Here is a 19280-nt window from a genome sequence, read left to right on the forward strand (position 1 = left end):
TTTGAGTGAAGAAGTTCCTCCTAAACTCAGTCCTAAATCTACTTCCCCTTATTTTGAGGCTATGCCCCCTGGTTCTGCTTTCACCCGCCAGTGGAAACAACCTGCCCGCATCTATCCTATCTATTCCCTTCATAATCTTATATGTTTCTATAAGATCCCCCCTCATCCTTCTAAATTCCAATGAGTACAGTCCCAGTCTACTCAACCTCTCCTCGTAATCCAACCCCTTCAGCTCTGGGATTAACCGAGCGAATCTCCTCCAGACTCTTGCTCCTATTTCTTGTGTTCAATGTGGTTGACTCTTAACTGCTCTCCGAAGTGGCCCAGTAAGGCAACCAAGAATGCGGCGCACTGTTACATTCTGGAGGGCAATACGGGATGGGCATTAAATGCCGGTCTCACCAGCAATGTGTAGATCCTGGGAAAAGACACAACAGAGATGTCACTCGTTGGGACTTAGACTATTGACCAACAGGAGGGCCCCTTTGCAAATGTGGTTATTACCCAATAAAAAGCTTTTGTTTGGTTTCTCAACACTTACTTCCACAAAGAGACAAGATGAGGGCATGAAGTCCAGTGGGGCAACAGGGAAATTGATCGTTAGGAATGGGCGGCACGGCGGCACAGTGGGTTAGCGCTGCTGCCTCACTGCGCCAGGGACCCGGGTTCAATTCCGAGCCTCAGGTGACTGTCTGTGCGGAGTCTGCACCTTCTGCCCGTGTCTGCGTGGGTTTCCACCGGGTGCTCCCGTTTCCTTCCACACTCCAAAGATGTGCAGGTTAGGTGGGTTGGCCGTGCTAAATTGCCCCTTAGTGTCCAAAGATGTGCAGGTTAGGTGGATTGGCAGTGATAAATTGCCCCTTAGTGTCCAAAGATTAGCAGGGTTAGGTGGGTTGGCCGCGCTAAATTGCCCCTTAGTGTCCAAAAGGTTAGATGGACAGGACGGGTGGGTGGGTCTAGGTAGGGTTCTTTCGGAGGGCCGGTGCAGACTCGATGGGCCGAATGGCCTCCTTCTGCACGGCAGGGATTCTATGGAAACTGATTTGAGGTCACACTCACCTGTATACAAAGCGGAATAATTTCTGGTAGATCGCGTGAGGCAAGGAGAAGCAGGAAGCCAGGATCCAAATGCTTGTGACGCAGATGACTCCCCTGGGCACTGACATCCGAGGTCTTAGAGGGTGCATGATGGCCTGGAAATAAACATTGACAGCTCTGTAATTAGGTAAATCTGCTGTGGCTTCCGCTGAGCCAAATGGAGTGATTCATGTCCAACTCAGTCCGAGACACACAGTCCTCACTCAGACACACACTCTGTGCTCCAGTGAGTGACGTCAGCCAGCTTCAAAACAGCTTTGGGGAAAGGTGTCGCCCCGTCTCTCCTCTGGGCCTTTGGGGGTGTGCTCGCGGATTTCTGTTCAACGGTTAAGGTGCTATCTTTGAGAGGGGGCGAAGCGAGATTGACCAGAATGTCTCCGGGCATTCAGACAGGGTCCAGGTTCGATTCCGGCTTGGGTCACTGTCTGTGCGGAGTCTGCACATCCTCCCCGTGTGTGCGTGGGTTTCCTCCGGGTGCTCCGGTTTCCTCCCACAGTCCAAAGATGTGCAGGTTAGGTGGATTGGCCATGATAAATTGCCCTTAGTGTCCAAAATTGCCCTTAGTGTTGGGTGTGGTTGCTGGGTTGTGGGGATAGGGTGGAGGTGTGGACATTGGGTAGGTTGCTCTTTCCAAGAGCCGGTGCAGACTCGATGGGCCGAATGGCTTCCTTCTGCACTGTAAATTCTATGAAATCTACGAAATGGCACAGCAGGCTCGAGGGGCCGAATGGCCCCCTTCTGCTCCTATTTCAGATGTTTGCACGTTTTGGGTACGAGAGGCAGGAGGGGGGAGGGGAAAGAAGAGGAAGAGTTTCTCTTTGTACTCAGCGAGTGGCACCGGCCTGGAACCCGTGGTGCTGGGTGAGGCGTGATATCAAAGGGTGAGCGGACGGGCATTTGAAGGAAATAACCGTTCAGAGCTACGGGGGCAGGGTGGGGAGGGGAGGGGGGGGGGGGGGGTGGAGAAATGATTGGGGTATGGAACTGACTGAATTGCTCTCTGGGGGAGTGGGGACAGCACGGGATCGAAGGGCCAAAGGGCCTCCTTCTGTCCTGTAACTGATTCTGTGACCGCAGAGGCTCCTGGTCTGGGAGTGCGGGATTGGAACAATAATAATAGTCACTTATTGTCACGAGTAGGCTTCAGATTAAGTTACTGTGAAAAGCCCCTCGTCGCCACATTCCGGCGCCTGTTCGGGGAGGCCGGTACGGGAATTGAACCCGCGCTGCTGGCCTTGTTCTGCATTACAAGCCAGCTGTTTAGCCCACTGTGCTAAACCAGCACTAATTGCCCCAAGACAGCAATAATGGCCCGCCCCCCTCAACCTACTCGCGATGGTGCTTTCATAATGAGCGTTTGGACAAGCCAGGCGCTTGCTAGGCCATTTCAGACGGTGATTCGGTGTAGAAGGAGTTACATCGAGGCTCTGGAGAAGCTTCCGAGGTACGGAAACATGCGGCACCAGGAAAGTAATGGTGGTTTGGGGCAGTCGGGGACAGGGGGCAGAGGGGGTGGTGTGGCCTTTCTTTTGAGAGAAGGTTGGGCAGGCTGGGCCCTGTCCCCAGTGGAGTTTAAAAGATTAAAAGGTGATCTTATTGATCACATAATATCCCGAAGGGACTAGACAGGATGTTTCCCTGCGTGGGAGAGACTGGGCGTAGGGGGCACAGCTTAAAAAAGGGCTCCCCCCCCCGCCCCCCCTCTCCCCGAGCCCCAAGTGAATATTTCTAAGGCAGAGGTAGGTAGGTTCTTGACTAACGACGGAATCAAAGGGTATCGGTGGGGATAGACGGGAAGGTGAAATTGAGACCACAATCAGATCGGCCACTGTCTTATTGCGCAGCGCAGCAGACTTGAGGGGCCAAATGGCCTACTCCTGATCCGCGTGCTCATATATGTTGGAATGAAAGGATTGAGACCCTGGTCCTCTCTTTTCTTGAAAAAGGCGGGCTGAGGGGGTGACCTAACAGAGGCCACAAGACGTAGAAGCGGGATTAGGCCATTCGGCCCATCGAGTCTGCTCCGCCATTCAATGAGATCATGGCTGATCTTTTGTGGGCTCAGCTCCACTTTCCCGCCCGAACACCATAACCCTTAATCCCTTTATTCTTCAAAAAACTATCTATCTTTAATAATGATAATCGCTTATTGTCACAAGTGGGCTTCAATTAAGTTACTGTGAAAAGCCCCTCGTCGCCACATTCCGGCGCCTGTTCGGGGAGGCCGGTACGGGAATTGAACCCGCGCTGCTGGCCTTGTTGAGCATTACAAGGCAGCTGTTTAGCCCACTGTGCTAAACCAGCACCTTTCTCTTCACAACATTTAATGAAGGAGCCTCAACTGCTTCACTGGGCAAGGAAGTCCATAGATTCACAACCCTTTGGGTGAAGAAGTTCCTCCTAAACTCAGTCCTAAATCTACTTCCCCTTATTTTGAGGCTATGCCCCCTAGTTCTGCTTTCACCCGCCAGTGGAAACAACCTGCCCGCATCTATCCTATCTATTCCCTTCATAATTTTATATGTTTCTATAAGATCCCCCTCCCCCCTCCCCGCATCCTTCTAAATTCCAACGAGTACAGTCCCAGTCTACTGAACCTCTCCTCGTAATCCAACCCCTTCAGCTCTGGGATTGACCTAGTGCATCTCCTCTGCACACCCTCCAGAGCCAGAACGTCCTTTCTTATGATAAGGGAATGGAGTTACATGTGAATCAGACCAGGTAGGAATGGAGGGGAGACAGGCGTCCCATATAGCCCAGGCCAGATAGCAGTGGCAAATCCCCTTCCCGGAAACATTAAAGTTGTTTTTTTTTAACGAAAAGAATATCAACTTTGGTGGCAGTTTTGCTTTCTCGTTTCCAGCCCGTTGCTGGATCTATCATAGAATCGCAGAATCACTACACTGCCGAAGGAGGCCATTCGGCCCATCGAGGCCACACCGCCCCCCCCCCCCCCTGAAAGAGCGCCCGACCGAGGCCCAGGACCCCACCCTATCCCCGCAAACCAGACTAATCCCTGGGATGGTGGGACTGTCCTGTGAGGTGAAATTGAGGAGACTGGGCCTCAATGAAGAATGAGAGGCGTTCTTGTTGAAACCGTTTTTTACAGAGCTCGAGAAGGGGCATGTTTGCCGCCCCCCCCCTCCTGGCTGGAGGTGGGGGGGGAGGGTCTAGGCCCAGGGGACACAGCCTCAGAATAAGGGGGGGCAACCATTTGGGACTGAGATGAGAAGGAATGTCTGCACACAGAGAGCGGCGAATCTTTGGAATTCCCTGCCCCAGGGGACTGGGGGAGGCTCACCCCTCGAGCATGTTGAAGACAGGAGTCAGTAGATTTCTGGGTATGAGGGGCATCGAGGGATATGGGAAGGAGCAGGGGAACGGCAGAGAAGTGGACAATTGGATATGAGCTGGTCGAATGGAGGAGCGGGTTTGAGAGGAGGAATGGCCAAGCCCAGCCCGCACGTTCCTCTGTCGAGCAAACAGGGCACGACACGTGAAGGCGCCTCGACTTACCTGATACCTGTCGAGGGCGATGGCCGTCAGAGTAAGTGCCGAGACGTGCAGCGAGCAGTACTGGGCGAAGCGACTGATATGGCACATGAGCTTTCCGAAGATCCAGCTGCTGTTCACAAAACGGACCTGACGGACAAGATTAAGATTGAGCGCTGCGTCTGCGACCCTTCCCACCCCAAACTGACGCTCCCTCGACATCAGCCCGTGGGCCGCCTCTCCTCCCCCCCCCCCTTTCACTCGAAGACAAAGCAACAGACGTGCATTTAGACAGCGCCTTTCGAGACCCTCGGGACGCTGCAGCCAGTAGAGTGCCCCCGAAGCGTAGTCGCTGATTGAAATCCCGATCTTTATGAGCGTCACAGGTCGGCTTACGTTAATGCTGTCATGACGCATTAACGTAAAAGCCCCTCGTCGCCACACTCCGGCGCCTGTGTTCGGGTACACAGAGGGAGAATTCGGAATGTCCAATTCACCGAAGTGCCAATTGGCGCAGAGCGAACTCCCTCAAAGAGCAATGGCCCGAAAATGTCACCGGGGAAAGGTCCCCAACTTTTCTTCGGAATAGAAATATATATTTGTGGGATCTGGCCGTCGCTGGTTAGGCCAGCATTTATTGCCCGTCCCGAGTTGCCCTTTAGAAGGTGGTGGGTGAGCCGCCTTCTTGAGCCGCTGCAGTCCCTGAGGTGTAGGTACACCCACTGTGCTGTTAGGGAGGGAAGGGATGTTGCCCCAGCGACAGTGAAGGAACGGCCAATATATTTCCCAGTCGGGACGGTGAGTGACTCGGAGGGGAACCTCCAGGTGGTGGGGTTCCCAGGTATCTGTTGCCCTCGTCCTTCTAGATGGTAGAGGTGGTGGGTTTGGAAGGTGCTGCCTAAGGAGCCTTGGCGAGTTGTTGCAGTGCATCTTGTAGATCAGTGTTTTCCAGACCTGTTTTCCCAGGGGCCCATTCTTACAAAATGGCCGCCTCCCGTGACTCACGGCACGTTGACGCTGGATTCTCCACAGTTACTTTTTAAAACATCACGTTCGTTGTTGGCACTTCTGAATTATGAAAGGTGGAGACTTGTAAGTGAAAATATATTTTCTATTTTCTGCTGTTATTTGGAGATCTAAACAACTTGTAATAAAAACCTCCGCACAAATCAGTGGGCGAGACTTTGGATTGCAGACCCCCGAGGGTGTTTGAAGGGGGAATGCGGACATTCTTGGAGACACAAAGAACAAAGAACAAAGAACAAAGAAATGTACAGCACAGGAACAGGCCCTTCGGCCCTCCAAGCCCGTGCCGACCATACTGCCCGACTAAACTACAATCTTCTACACTTCCTGGGTCCGTATCCTTCTATTCCCATCCTATTCATATATTTGTCAAGATGCCCCTTAAATGTCCCTATCGTCCCTGCCTCCACTACCTCCTCCGGTAGTGAGTTCCAGGCACCCACTACCCTCTGCGTAAAAAACTTGCCTCGTACATCTACTCTAAACTTTGCCCCTCTCACCTTAAACCTATGCCCCCTAGTAATTGACCCCTCTACCCTGGGGAAAAGCCTCTGACTATCCACTCTGTCTATGCCCCTCATAATTTTGTATACCTCTATCAGGTCGCCCCTCAACCTCCTTCGTTCCAGTGAGAACAAACCGAGTTTATTCAATCGCTCCTCATAGCTTATGCCCTCCATACCAGGCAACATTCTGGTAAATCTCTTCTGCACCCTCTCTAAAGCCTCCACATCCTTCTGGTAGTGTGGCGACCAGAATTGAACACTATACTCCAAGTGTGGCCTAACTAAGGTTCTATACAGCTGCAACATGACTTGCCAATTCTTATACTCAATGCCCCGGCCAATGAAGGCAAGCATGCCGTATGCCTTCTTGACTACCTTCTCCACCTGTGTAGCCCCTTTCAGTGATCTGTGGACCTGTACTCCTAGATCTCTTTGACTTTCAATACTCTTGAGGGTTCTACCATTCACTGTATATTCCCTACCTGCATTAGCCCTTCCAAAATGCATTACCTCACACCTGGACTTTGGGCTGATGGGGAAGGCGGGAGACTCACCATTGATCGCAAAGTCACTGAGAGAGCGCCTGATCTCCGAACGTGAGTGGAGTGTGCCTCCCATTTCAAATATACATCAAACCCCTGATGTAAACACAGCACAACTTTGAACATAGATCTGACCGACAAGGTTAAGAGTAACTGAAACGCGACAGACATTAACTGCCGCAGAAATTGAACCAACACTCACAGCGTTAATGGTGACAGAAATTCAAGATTAATTGACAATGGTATCAGTGCCAGGCATTAAACAAGCATCCGATTCAGAACGTGAACCCTGAAGTCGGTCTCTTTGTGTGATCATTGAGCTTCCGAGGAGCTGTACTGGAACAGATGCATTTCCCCCCCCCCCTGACTGGGATTGGGAGTTCCCAAATGAAATGAAATGAAATGAAATGAAAATCGCTTATTGTCACAAGTAGGCTTCAAATGAAGTTACTGTGAAAAGCCCCTAGTTGCCACATTCCGGCGCCTGTTCGGGGAGGCTGTTACGGGACCCGTCTCCCCAGATCCTAGTTCAGAATGGGGCAAACGCAAATCAGCGTTGTGACAATAGACCAATTGGCCATAGATGACCATAGAATTTACACTGCAGAAGGACGCCATTCAGCCCATTGAGTCTGCACCTGCCCTTGGAAAGAGCACCCTATCCCCCGGGGGAGCAGTGCACAGAGAGGCGAGATAATCCCCTAAACCTGCTGGAAATTAACGCAGGGGAGATCCCCCTGGTGGCCCTGGCCATCGTTTGTTGTTCAACCGATGGACCTTTTCTCTCCATGCTGGTTTTGGGATCTTCCTGTGCATCACCTTATTTCCTCCAGTTACAAAGCGTGTACGAGGCTCGAAAAGGTGCTATATAAATGCAGGTCTATGCTCTTGTTTCCCTCTTCACGGTGACTGACATTCGACGCGACCAAACCTCGGGTTAAAATCACCTGTCCCGATGGATTGACCGAGATTGCCCTGATCTCTTAGAATGGCAGAATGAGGCCATTCGGCCCATCGTCTTTCCACCGGCTCTCGGAACTAGCATCGTGACTTAGCGCCGCTCCCCTGCCTTTTCCCCGTAACTCCCTCCTGCACATTGTTTCCATTCAATTAATCATCTTATTCCCTCTCGGCTGCCTCGATTGGACCGGCCTCCCCCCACTTCCAGGCAGCGCATCCCAGACCCCACCCACTCGCTGGGGGGAAAAGGTTTTCCCTCGCATCGCATTTGCTTCTTTGGAAAATCACTTTAAATCTGTGCCCCCTCTCGCTCTCGATACTGTTACGAGGGGGGGACAGTTTCTCCCGATCTACTCTGTCCAGCCCCCTCGTGATTTTTATCATCTCGAGCAAATCTCCTCCGTCTTCTCTCCGAGGGGAACAGTCCCGGCCTCTCCCAATCGATCCTCATCACTGAAGTCTCTCACCCCCGGAACCGTTCTTGTGAACCTCTCCTGCACTCTCTCCAATGTGTTCACATCCTTCCTATAGTGTGACCCAGAACTGTGCTCAATATTCCAGCTGAGGGCTAACTAGTGTCTGGTATAAGTTCAGTGTAACCTCCTTGCTCTTGTACTCACTGCCCCTATTAATAAATCCCAGAACACTCTCTGCTTTATTCACTGCTCTCTCCACCTGTCCTGCCCCCTTCAATGATCTCTGCACCCAGGTCCCTCTGCACCTGTACACCCAGGTCCCTCTGCACCTGTACACCCAGGTCCCTCTGCACCTGTACACCCAGATCCCTCTACACCTGTACACCCAGATCCCTCTGCACCTGTACACCCAGGTCCCTCTGCACCTGTACAGCCAGGTCCCCCTGCACCTGTACACACAGGTCCCTCTGCACCTGTACACCCAGGTCCCTCTGCACCTGTACACCCAGGTCCCTCTGCACCTGTACACCCAGGTCCCTCTGCACCTGTACACCCAGATCCCTCTGCACCTGTACACCCAGGTCCCTCAGCACCTGTACACCCAGGTCCCTCTGCACCTGTACACCCAGATCCCTCTGCACCTGTACACCCAGGTCCCTCTGCTCCTGTACACCCAGATCCCTCTGCACCTGTACACCCAGGTCCCTCTGCACCTGTACACTCAGGTCCCTCTGCACCTGTACACCCAGGTCCCTCAGCACCTGTACACCCAGATCCCTCTGCACCTGTACACCCAGATCCCTCTGCACCTGTACACCCAGGTCCCTCTGCACCTGTACACCCAGGTCCCTCAGCACCTGTACACCCAGATCCCTCTGCACCTGTACACCCAGGTCCCTCTGCACCTGTACACCCAGGTCCCTCTACACTTGTACACCCAGATCCCTCTGCACCTGTACATCCAGGCCCCTCTGCACCTGTACACCCAGATCCCTCTCCACCTGTACACCCAGGTCCCTCTGCACCTGTACACCCAGGTCCCTCTGCACCTGTACACCCAGGTCCCTCTGCACCTGTACACCCAGATCCCTCTGCACCTGTACACCCAGATCCCTCTGCACCTGTACACCCAGATCCCTCTGCACCTGTACACCCAGGTCCCTCTGCACCTGTACACCCAGGTCCCTCTGCACCTGTACACCCAGATCCCTCTGCACCTGTACATCCAGGCCCCTCTGCACCTGTACACCCAGATCACTCTCCACCTGTACACCCAGGTCCCTCTGCACCTGTACACCCAGGTTCCTCTGCACCTGTACACCCAGATCCCTCTGCACCTGTACACCCAGGTCCCTCTGCACCTGTACACCCAGATCCCTCTGCACCTGTCCACCCAGATCCCTCTGCACCTGTACACCCAGGTCACTCTGCACCTGTACACCCAGGTCCCTCTGCACCTGTACACCCAGGTCCCTCTGCACCTGTACACCCAGATCCCTCTGCATCTGTACACCCAGGTCCCTCTGCACCTGTACACCCAGGTCCCTCTGCACCTGTACACCCAGATCTGTCTGCACCTGTACACCCAGGTCCCGCTGCACCTGTACACCAGGTCCCTCTGCACCTGTACACCCAGGTCCCTCTGTACCTGTACACCCAGATCCCTCTGCACCTGTCCACCCAGATCCCTCTGCACCTGTACACCCAGGTCCCTCTGCACCTGTACACCCAGGTCCCTCTGCACCTGTACACCCAGATCCCTCTGCACCTGCACACCAAAATCCCTCTGCACCTGTACACTCAGATCTGTCTGCACCTGTACATCCAGTCCCCCCTGCTCCTGCACCCTGTTAAAATTTTTACCCCTTACTTACGTTCCAGTCAAATAATAAATTAAGACCTACCAGAGTGAAGGGGGTGTTGAGGAGGGTAATCATAAGATCTGCAATCGCCAAATTGGCAATGAAGAGGCTGGTGGCGGTGTTAACCTGCTTGCTTTTCACCAGAACGTGACACACCAGGATGTTGCCAAAGAGGGAGATGGCGATGGTGACCGAGTACGCCATGATCAGCAGTGCCTGGACGGTGAGGTTCTGCGAGTCGGTGCCATGGCGGACTGAGTTGATCAGGCTCCTGAGCAGGTCGAGGGAGAGGTTGCCGAAGGCCGACTCGTTGTAGCCCCCGTAGGTCTGGAAGAGGTCCGCCCGGGAGAAGCCGGACAGGTTGGGCATGGCGAGCGGCTCAAGCAGCGACGGGCTCCCTGGTCGGAGACCTCATCAACCCCAATCCCATCAGGATCCCGCTCCTCTGTTCTTAACCCAACGCTGGTGCGGGGAAAGACCCCTGACCCCTCACTGAGGTCGAACCAGCTCTTTTTTGGGGTGGTTTATTTCACCTGTGGTCAGTTTCAGAGTGAAATGGGTGTGGTCAGTTTCAGAGTGAATTAGGTGTGCTCAGTTTCAGAGTGAATTGGGTGTGGTCAGTTTCAGAGTGAATTGGGTGTGGTCAGTTTCGGAGTGAATTGGGTGTGGTCAGTTTCAGAGTGAATTAGGTGTGGTCAGTTTCAGAGTGAATTGGGTGTGGTCAGTTTCAGAGTGAATGAAGGTGTGGTCAGTTTCAGAGTGAATTAGGTGTGGTCAGTTTCAGAGTGAATTGGGTGTGGTCAGTTTCAGAGTGAATTGGGTGTGGTCAGTTTCAGAGTGAATTGGGTGTGGTCAGTTTCAGAGTGAATTAGGTGTGGTCAGCTTCGGAGTGAATTGGGTGTGGTCAGTTTCAGAGTGAATTAGGTCTGGTCAGTTTCAGAGTGAATTGGGTGTGGTCAGTTTCAGAGTGAATTAGGTGTGGTCAGTTTCGGAGTGAATTGGGTGTGGTCAGTTTCAGAGTGAATTAGGTGTGGTCAGTTTCAGAGTGAATTAGGTGTGGTCAGTTTCAGAGTGAATTGGGTGTGGTCAGTTTCAGAGTGAATTGGGTGTGGTCAGTTTCAGAGTGAATGAAGGTGTGGTCAGTTTCAGAGTGAATTGGGTGTGGTCAGTTTCAGAGTGAATTGGGTGTGGTCAGTTTCAGAGTGAATTGGGTGTGGTCAGTTTCAGAGTGAATTGGGTGTGGTCAGTTTCGGAGTGAATTGGGTGTGGTCAGTTTCAGAGTGAATTAGGTGTGGTCAGTTTCAGAGTGAATTGGGTGTGGTCAGTTTCAGAGTGAATGAAGGTGTGGTCAGTTTCAGAGTGAATTAGGTGTGGTCAGTTTCAGAGTGAATTGGGTGTGGTCAGTTTCGGAGTGAATTAGGTGTGGTCAGTTTCAGAGTGAATTGGGTGTGATCAGTTTCAGAGTGAATGAAGGTGTGGTCAGTTCCAGAGTGAATTAGGTGTGGTCAGTTTCAGAGTGAATTGGGTGTGGTCAGTTTCAGAGTGAATTGGGTGTGGTCAGTTTCAGAGTGAATTGGGTGTGGTCAGTTTCAGAGTGAATGAAGGTGTGGTCAGTTTCAGAGTGAATTAGGTGTGGGCAGTTTCAGAGTGAATTAGGTGTGGTCAGCTTCGGAGTGAATTGGGTGTGGTCAGTTTCAGAGTGAATTAGGTGTGGTCAGTTTCAGAGTGAATTGGGTGTGGTCAGTTTCAGAGTGAATTGGGTGTGGTCAGTTTCGGAGTGAATTGGGTGTGGTCAGTTTCAGAGTGAATTAGGTGTGGTCAGTTTCAGAGTGAATTGGGTGTGGTCAGTTTCAGAGTGAATGAAGGTGTGGTCAGTTTCAGAGTGAATTAGGTGTGGTCAGTTTCAGAGTGAATTGGGTGTGGTCAGTTTCGGAGTGAATTAGGTGTGGTCAGTTTCAGAGTGAATTGGGTGTGATCAGTTTCAGAGTGAATGAAGGTGTGGTCAGTTCCAGAGTGAATTAGGTGTGGTCAGTTTCAGAGTGAATTGGGTGTGGTCAGTTTCAGAGTGAATTGGGTGTGGTCAGTTTCAGAGTGAATTGGGTGTGGTCAGTTTCAGAGTGAATGAAGGTGTGGTCAGTTTCAGAGTGAATTAGGTGTGGGCAGTTTCAGAGTGAATTAGGTGTGGTCAGCTTCGGAGTGAATTGGGTGTGGTCAGTTTCAGAGTGAATTAGGTCTGGTCAGTTTCAGAGTGAATTGGGGGTGGTCAGTTTCAGAGTGAATTAGGTGTGGTCAGTTTCGGAGTGAATTGGGTGTGGTCAGTTTCAGAGTGAATTAGGTGTGGTCAGTTTCAGAGTGAATTAGGTGTGGTCAGTTTCGGAGTGAATTGGGTGTGGTCAGTTTCAGAGTGAATTAGGTGTGGTCAGTTTCAGAGTGAATTAGGTGTGGTCAGTTTCAGAGTGAATTGGGTGTGGTCAGTTTCAGAGTGAATTGGGTGTGCTCAGTTTCAGAGTGAATGAAGGTGTGGTCAGTTTCAGAGTGAATTAGGTGTGGTCAGTTTCAGAGTGAATTGGGCGTGGTCAGTTTCAGAGTGAATGAAGGTGTGGTCAGTTTCACAGTGAATTAGGTGTGGTCAGTTTCGGAGTGAATTGGGTGTGGTCAGTTTCAGAGTGAATTGGGTGTGGTCAGTTTCGGAGTGAATTAGGTGTGGTCAGTTTCAGAGTGAATGAAGGTGTGGTCAGTTTCAGAGTGAATTGGGTGTGGTCAGTTTCAGAGTGAATTGGGTGTGGTCAGTTTCAGAGTGAATTGGGTGTGGTCAGTTTCAGAGTGAATTGGGTGTGGTCAGTTTCGGAGTGAATTGGGTGTGGTCAGTTTCAGAGTGAATTAGGTGTGGTCAGTTTCAGAGTGAATTGGGTGTGGTCAGTTTCAGAGTGAATGAAGGTGTGGTCAGTTTCAGAGTGAATTAGGTGTGGTCAGTTTCAGAGTGAATTGGGTGTGGTCAGTTTCGGAGTGAATTAGGTGTGGTCAGTTTCAGAGTGAATTGGGTGTGATCAGTTTCAGAGTGAATGAAGGTGTGGTCAGTTCCAGAGTGAATTAGGTGTGGTCAGTTTCAGAGTGAATTGGGTGTGGTCAGTTTCAGAGTGAATTGGGTGTGGTCAGTTTCAGAGTGAATTGGGTGTGGTCAGTTTCAGAGTGAATGAAGGTGTGGTCAGTTTCAGAGTGAATTAGGTGTGGGCAGTTTCAGAGTGAATTAGGTGTGGTCAGCTTCGGAGTGAATTGGGTGTGGTCAGTTTCAGAGTGAATTAGGTCTGGTCAGTTTCAGAGTGAATTGGGGGTGGTCAGTTTCAGAGTGAATTAGGTGTGGTCAGTTTCGGAGTGAATTGGGCGTGGTCAGTTTCAGAGTGAATTAGGTGTGGTCAGTTTCAGAGTGAATTAGGTGTGGTCAGTTTCAGAGTCAATTGGATGTGGTCAGTTTCAGAGTGAATTGGGTGTGGTCAGTTTCGGAGTGAATTAGGTGTGGTCAGTTTCAGAGTGAATTGGGTGTGGTCAGTTTCAGAGTGAATGAAGGTGTGGTCAGTTTCAGAGTGAATTAGGTGTGGTCACTTTCAGAATGAATTGGGTGTGGTCAGTTTCAGAGTGAATTGGGTGTGGTCAGTTTCAGAGTGAATTGGGTGTGGTCAGTTTGGGAGTGAATTGGGTGTGGTCAGTTTCAGAGTGAATTAGGTGTGGTCAGTTTCAGAGTGAATTGGGTGTGGTCAGTTTCAGAGTGAATGAAGGTGTGGTCAGTTTCAGAGTGAATTAGGCGTGGTCAGTTTCAGAGTGAATTGGGTGTGGTCAGTTTCGGAGTGAATTAGGTGTGGTCAGTTTCAGAGCGAATTGGGTGTGGTCAGTTTCAGAGTGAATGAAGGTGTGGTCAGTTTCAGAGTGAATTAGGTGTGGTCAGTTTCAGAGTGAATTGGGTGTGGTCAGTTTCAGAGTGAATTGGGTGTGGTCAGTTTCAGAGTGAATTGGGTGTGGTCAGTTTCAGAGTGAATGAAGGTGTGGTCCGTTTCAGAGTGAATTAGGTGTGGGCAGTTTCAGAGTGAATTGGGTGTGGTCAGTTTCAGAGTGAATGAAGGTGTGGTCAGTTTCAGAGTGAATTAGGTGTGGTCAGTTTCAGAGTGAATTGGGTGTGGTCAGTTTCGGAGTGAATTAGGTGTGGTCAGTTTCAGAGTGAATTGGGTGTGGTCAGTTTCAGAGTGAATGAAGGTGTGGTCAGTTTCAGAGTGAATTAGGTGTGGTCAGTTTCAGAGTGAATTGGGTGTGGTCAGTTTCAGGGTGAATTGGGTGTGGTCAGTTTCAGAGTGAATTAGGTGTGGGCAGTTTCAGAGTGAATTAGGTGTGGTCAGTTTCAGAGTGAATGAAGGTGTGGTCAGCTTCGGAGTGAATTGGGTGTGGTCAGTTTCAGAGTGAATTAGGTCTGGTCAGTTTCAGAGTGAATTGGGTGTGGTCAGTTTCAGAGTGAATTAGGTGTGGTCAGTTTCAGAGTGAATTGGGTGTGGTCAGTTTCAGAGTGAATTGGGTGTGGTCAGTTTCAGAGTGAATGAAGGTGTGGTCAGTTTCAGAGTGAATTAGGTGTGGTCAGTTTCAGAGTGAATTAGGTGTGGTCAGTTTCAGAGTGAATTGGGCGTGGTCAGTTTCAGAGTGAATGAAGGTGTGGTCAGTTTCACAGTGAATTAGGTGTGGTCAGTTTCAGAGTGAAATGGGTGTGGTCAGTTTCAGAGTGAATTGGGTGTGGTCAGTTTCGGAGTGAATTAGGTGTGGTCAGTTTCAGAGTGAATGAAGGTGTGGTCAGTTTCAGAGTGAATTGGGTGTGGTCAGTTTCAGAATGAATTGGGTGTGGTCAGTTTCAGAGTGAATTGGGTGTGGTCAGTTTCAGAGTGAATTGGGTGTGGTCAGTTTCGGAGTGAATTAGGTGTGGTCAGTTTCAGAGTGAATTGGGTGTGGTCAGTTTCAGAGTGAATGAAGGTGTGGTCGGTTTCAGAGTGAATTAGGTGTGGTCAGTTTCAGAGTGAATTGGGTGTGGTCAGTTTCAGAGTGAATTGGGTGTGGTCAGTTTCAGAGTGAATTGTGTGTGGTCAGTTTCAAAGTGAATTGGGTGTGGTCAGTTTCAGAGTGAATTAGGTGTGGTCAGTTTTGTAGTGAATTGGGTGTGGTCAGTTTCAGAGTGAATTAGGTGTGGTCAGTTTCAGAGTGAATTAGGTGTGGTCAGTTTCAGAGTGAATGGGGTGTGGTCAGTTTCAGAGTGAATTGGGTGTGGTCAGTTTCAGAGTGAATTGGATGTGGTCAGTTTCAGAGTGAATTAGGTGTGGTCAGTTGCAGAGTGAAGTAGGTGTGGTCAGTTTCAGAGTGAATTGGGTGTGGTCAGTTTCAGAGTGAATTGGGTGTGGTCAGTTTCAGAGTGAATTGGATGTGGTCAGTTTCAGAGTGAATTAGGTGTGGTCAGTTGCAGAGTGAAGTAGGTGTGGTCAGTTTCAGAGTGAATTGGGCGTGGTCAGTTTCAGAGTGAATTGGGTGTGGCCAGTTTCAGAGTGAATTAGGTGTGGTCAGTTTCAGAGTGAAGTAGGTGTGGTCAGTTTCAGAGTGAATTCGGTGTGGTCAGTTTTAGAGTGAATTGGATGTGGTCAGTTTTAGCGTGAATTAGGTGTGGTCAGTTGCAGAGTGAAGTAGGTGTGGTCAGTTTCAGAGTGAATTAGCTGTGGTCAGTTTCAGAGTGAATTGGGTGTGGTCAGTTTCAGAGTGAATGAAGGTGTGGTCAGTTTCAGAGTGAATTAGGTGTGGTCAGTTTTGTAGTGAACTGGGTGTGGTCAGTTTCAGAGTGAATTAGGTGTGGTCAGTTTCAGAGTGAATTGTGTGTGGTCAGTTTCAGAGTGAATGAAGGTTTGGTCAGTTTCAGAGTGAATTGTGTGTGGTCAGTTTCAGAGTGAATGAAGTTGTTGTCAGTTTCAGAATGAATGAAGGTATGGTCAGTTTCAGAGTGAATTGGGCGTGGTCATTTTCAGAGTGAATTAGGTGTGGTCAGTTTCAGAGTGAATTAGATGTGGTCAGTTTCAGAGTGAATTGGGTGTGGTCGGTTTCAGAGTGAATTGGGTGTGGTCAGTTCCAGAGTGAATTAGGTGTGGTCAGTTTTGGAGTGAATTGGGTGTGGTCAGTTTCAGAGTGAACTGGGTGTGGTCAGTTTCAGAGTGAATTAGGTGTGGTCAGTTTCAGAGTGAATTGGGTGTGGTCAGTTTCAGAGTGAATTAGGTGTGGTCAGTTTTGGAGTGAATTGGGTGTGGTCAGTTTCAGAGTGAACTGGGTGTGGTCGGTTTCAGAGTGAATTAGGTGTGGTCAGTTTCAGAGTGAATTGGGTGTGATCAGTTTCAGAGTGAATTAGGTGTGGTCAGTTTCAGAGTGAATGAAGGTGTGGTCAGTTTCAGAGTGAATGAAGGTGTGGTCAGTTTCAGAGTGAATGAAGGTGTGGTCAGTTTCATAGTGAATGAAGGTGTGGTCAGTTTCAGAGTGAATTGGGTGTGGTCAGCTTCAGAGTGAATTAGATGTGGTCAGTTTCAGAGTGAATTAGGTGTGGTCAGTTTCAGAGTGAATTGGGTGTGGCCAGTTTCAGAGTGAATTGTGTGTGGTCAGTTTCAGAGTGAATTGGGTGTGGTCAGTTTCAGAGTGAATTAGGTGTGGTCAGTTTCAGAGTGAATTGGGTGTGGTCAGTTTCAGAGTGAATGAAGGTGTGGTCAGTTTCAGAGTGAATTGGGTGTGGTCAGTTTCAGAGTGAATGAAGGTGTGGTCAGTTTCAGAGTGAATGAAGGTGTGGTCAGTTTCAGAGTGAATTGGATGTGGTCAGTTTCAGAGTGAATGAAGGTGTGGTCAGTTTCAGAGTGAATTGGGTGTGGTCAGTTTCAGAGTGAATTAGGTGTGGTCAGTTTCAGGGTGAATTAGGTGTGGTCAGTTTCAGAGTGAATTAGGTCTGGACAGATTCAGAGTGAATTGTGTGTGGTCAGTTTCAGAGTGAATGAAGGTGTGGTCAGTTTCAGAGTGAATGAAGGTGTGGTCAGTTTCAGAGTGAATTGGATGTGGTCAGTTTCAGAGTGAATGAAGGTGTGGTCAGTTTCAGAGTGAATTGGGTGTGGTCAGTTTCAGAGTGAATTAGGTGTGGTCAGTTTCAGGGTGAATTAGGTGTGGTCAGTTTCAGAGTGAATTAGGTCTGGACAGATTCAGAGTGAATTGTGTGTGGTCAGTTTCAGAGTGAATTAGGTCTGGACGGATTCAGAGTGAATTGTGTGTGGTCAGTTTCAGAGTGAATTAGGTGTGGTCAGTTTCAGAGTGAATTAGGTGTGGTCAGTTTCACAGTGAATTGGGTGTGGTCAGTTTCAGAGTGAATTGGGTGTGGTCAGTTTCAGAGTGAATTGGGTGTGGTCAGTTTCAGAGTTAATGAAGGTGTGGTCAGTTTCAGAGTGAATTAGGTGTGGTCAGTTTCGGAATGAATTGTGTGTGGTCAGTTTCAGAGTGAATTGGGTGTGGTCAGTTTCAGAGTGAAATGAGGGTGGGTCCGTTTCAGAGTGAATTGGGTGTGGTCAGTATCAGAGTGAATTGGGTGTGGTCAGTTTCAGAGTGAAATAGATGTGGTCAGTCGGAGTGAAATAGAAGCTGTGGTCAGTTTCAGAGCGAAGTAGAAGGTGTGGTCAGTCAGAGTGAAATAGAAGCTGTGGTCAGTTTCAGAGCGTACCCGAAGTCGTGTCCAGGCCCGGGACGGAGCATCAACTGGTCAGTGCGAGTTGAAACTGAAGGTCCGGCATGTTCCAGGCTGCAATTTAAACTTCCGGCCAGTTCTCAGGCATGGATTGAGAGGTTCGGCTGCAGGGCGCAGGCAGCATCGGCTGGTCCAGGTGGAAACTGCAGGGTCTGGCCAGCTGCTGGATGAAACTGCAGGGGCTGGTCAGCTGCTGGATGAAACTGCAGGGTCTGGTCAGCTGCTGGGTGAAACTGCGGGGTCTGGCCAGCTGCTGGGTGAAACTGCAGGGTCTGGTCAGCTGCTGGGTGAAACTGCAGGGTCTGGTCAGCTGCTGGATGAAACTGCAGGGTCTGGTCAGCTGCTGGATGAAACTGCAGGGTCTGGTCAGCTGCTGGATGAAACTGCAGGGTCTGGTCAGCTGCTGGATGAAACTGCGGGGTCTGGCCAGCTGCTGGATGAAACTGCAGGGTCTGGTCAGCTGCTGGGTGAAACTGCAGGGTCTGGTCAGCTGCTGGATGAAACTGCAGGGTCTGGTCAGCTGCTGGATGAAACTGCAGGGTCTGGTCAGCTGCTGGATGAAACTGCAGGGTCTGGTCAGCTGCTGGGTGAAACTGCGGGGTCTGGCCAGCTGCTGGATGAAACTGCAGGGTCTGGTCAGCTGCTGGATGAAACTGCGGGGTCTGGCCAGCTGCTGGGTGAAACTGCAGGGTCTGGTCAGCTGCTGGGTGAAACTGCAGGGTCTGGTCAGCCGCCGGCTTGCTGCTCTTGCTTCTTCGGAGACGGTGCTGAGTCGGGGAGCTGCGCTTAGCTCCAGCTCTGTGAGGCTGCTGGAGAGAGGGAGGGGAGCAGAGGAGAGAGGGAAGAGCTGCTATTTGCAATGCGCTGGCATGAAGGTGGAGTAATTGATGCTGTCTATTTTCCAGGTTGTACCAGTGGAGACACCAGACAAACAATCCCCACTCCTGCCAGCATCTCACTGAGCAGCCAGTTAAATGTGTAATTATTTCACATTCACTTTCTGACACCTACTCTGTCACATTTGTTCTCGTTTCTCCTCCTTTCTCTCTCTTCATTTCCCCCTTAACTCTCTTCCCCGTATCTATTTTGCCCCTCTCTCTTTCTTTCTCTCTCTCTATTTCTTTCCTCCCTCTCTGTTGGCTCACCTCTCTCCGTCTGCCTCACTATCTCTCTTTCTGGCTGTCTATATCTCTCATTCTGTTTCTATCTCTCTCTCTCCTCTCTCCTTCTTTCCATCTCCCTCCCTCTCTATTTATTTCCTCCCTCTATCTTTGCTCATCTCTGTCTGTCTGCCTCACTATCTCTCTTTCTGGCTGTCTCTATATCTCTCATTCTGTTTCTATCTCCCTCCCTTTCTCCATATCTCTCGCTCTTTCTCACATCATCATTACCCCCTCCCCCTCAAAGAACAAAGAACAATGCAGCACAGGAACAGGCCCTTCGGCCCTCCAAGCCTGTACTGGTCATGATACCAACCTTTGCCAAAACCCTCAGCACTTCCGTGTGCCGTATCCCTCTATACCCATCCTATCCATGGCCATGATAAATTGCCCTTAGTGTCCAAAATTGCCCTTAGTCTTGGGTGGGGTTGCTGGGTTATG

General features: G+C 50.3%; 1 protein-coding gene across 1 annotated transcript in view; it reads right to left on the reverse strand.

Moving 5' to 3' along the window:
• The window catches only part of LOC140404718 (G-protein coupled receptor 83-like), a 110522-nt gene that overhangs the window by 19185 nt on the left and 72057 nt on the right, over positions 1–19280 (reverse strand). The window contains exons 2-3 of the mRNA XM_072493398.1: positions 4615–4740; positions 1060–1193 (exon numbers count right to left, since the gene is read on the reverse strand). Coding sequence (XP_072349499.1) covers positions 1060–1193; positions 4615–4740 — 260 coding nt within the window. The remainder of the gene's footprint in view (positions 1–1059; positions 1194–4614; positions 4741–19280) is intronic.

Source organism: Scyliorhinus torazame, chromosome 31 (genome assembly GCF_047496885.1).
Source record: "Scyliorhinus torazame isolate Kashiwa2021f chromosome 31, sScyTor2.1, whole genome shotgun sequence".
Taxonomy (NCBI): Eukaryota; Metazoa; Chordata; class Chondrichthyes; order Carcharhiniformes; family Scyliorhinidae; genus Scyliorhinus; species Scyliorhinus torazame.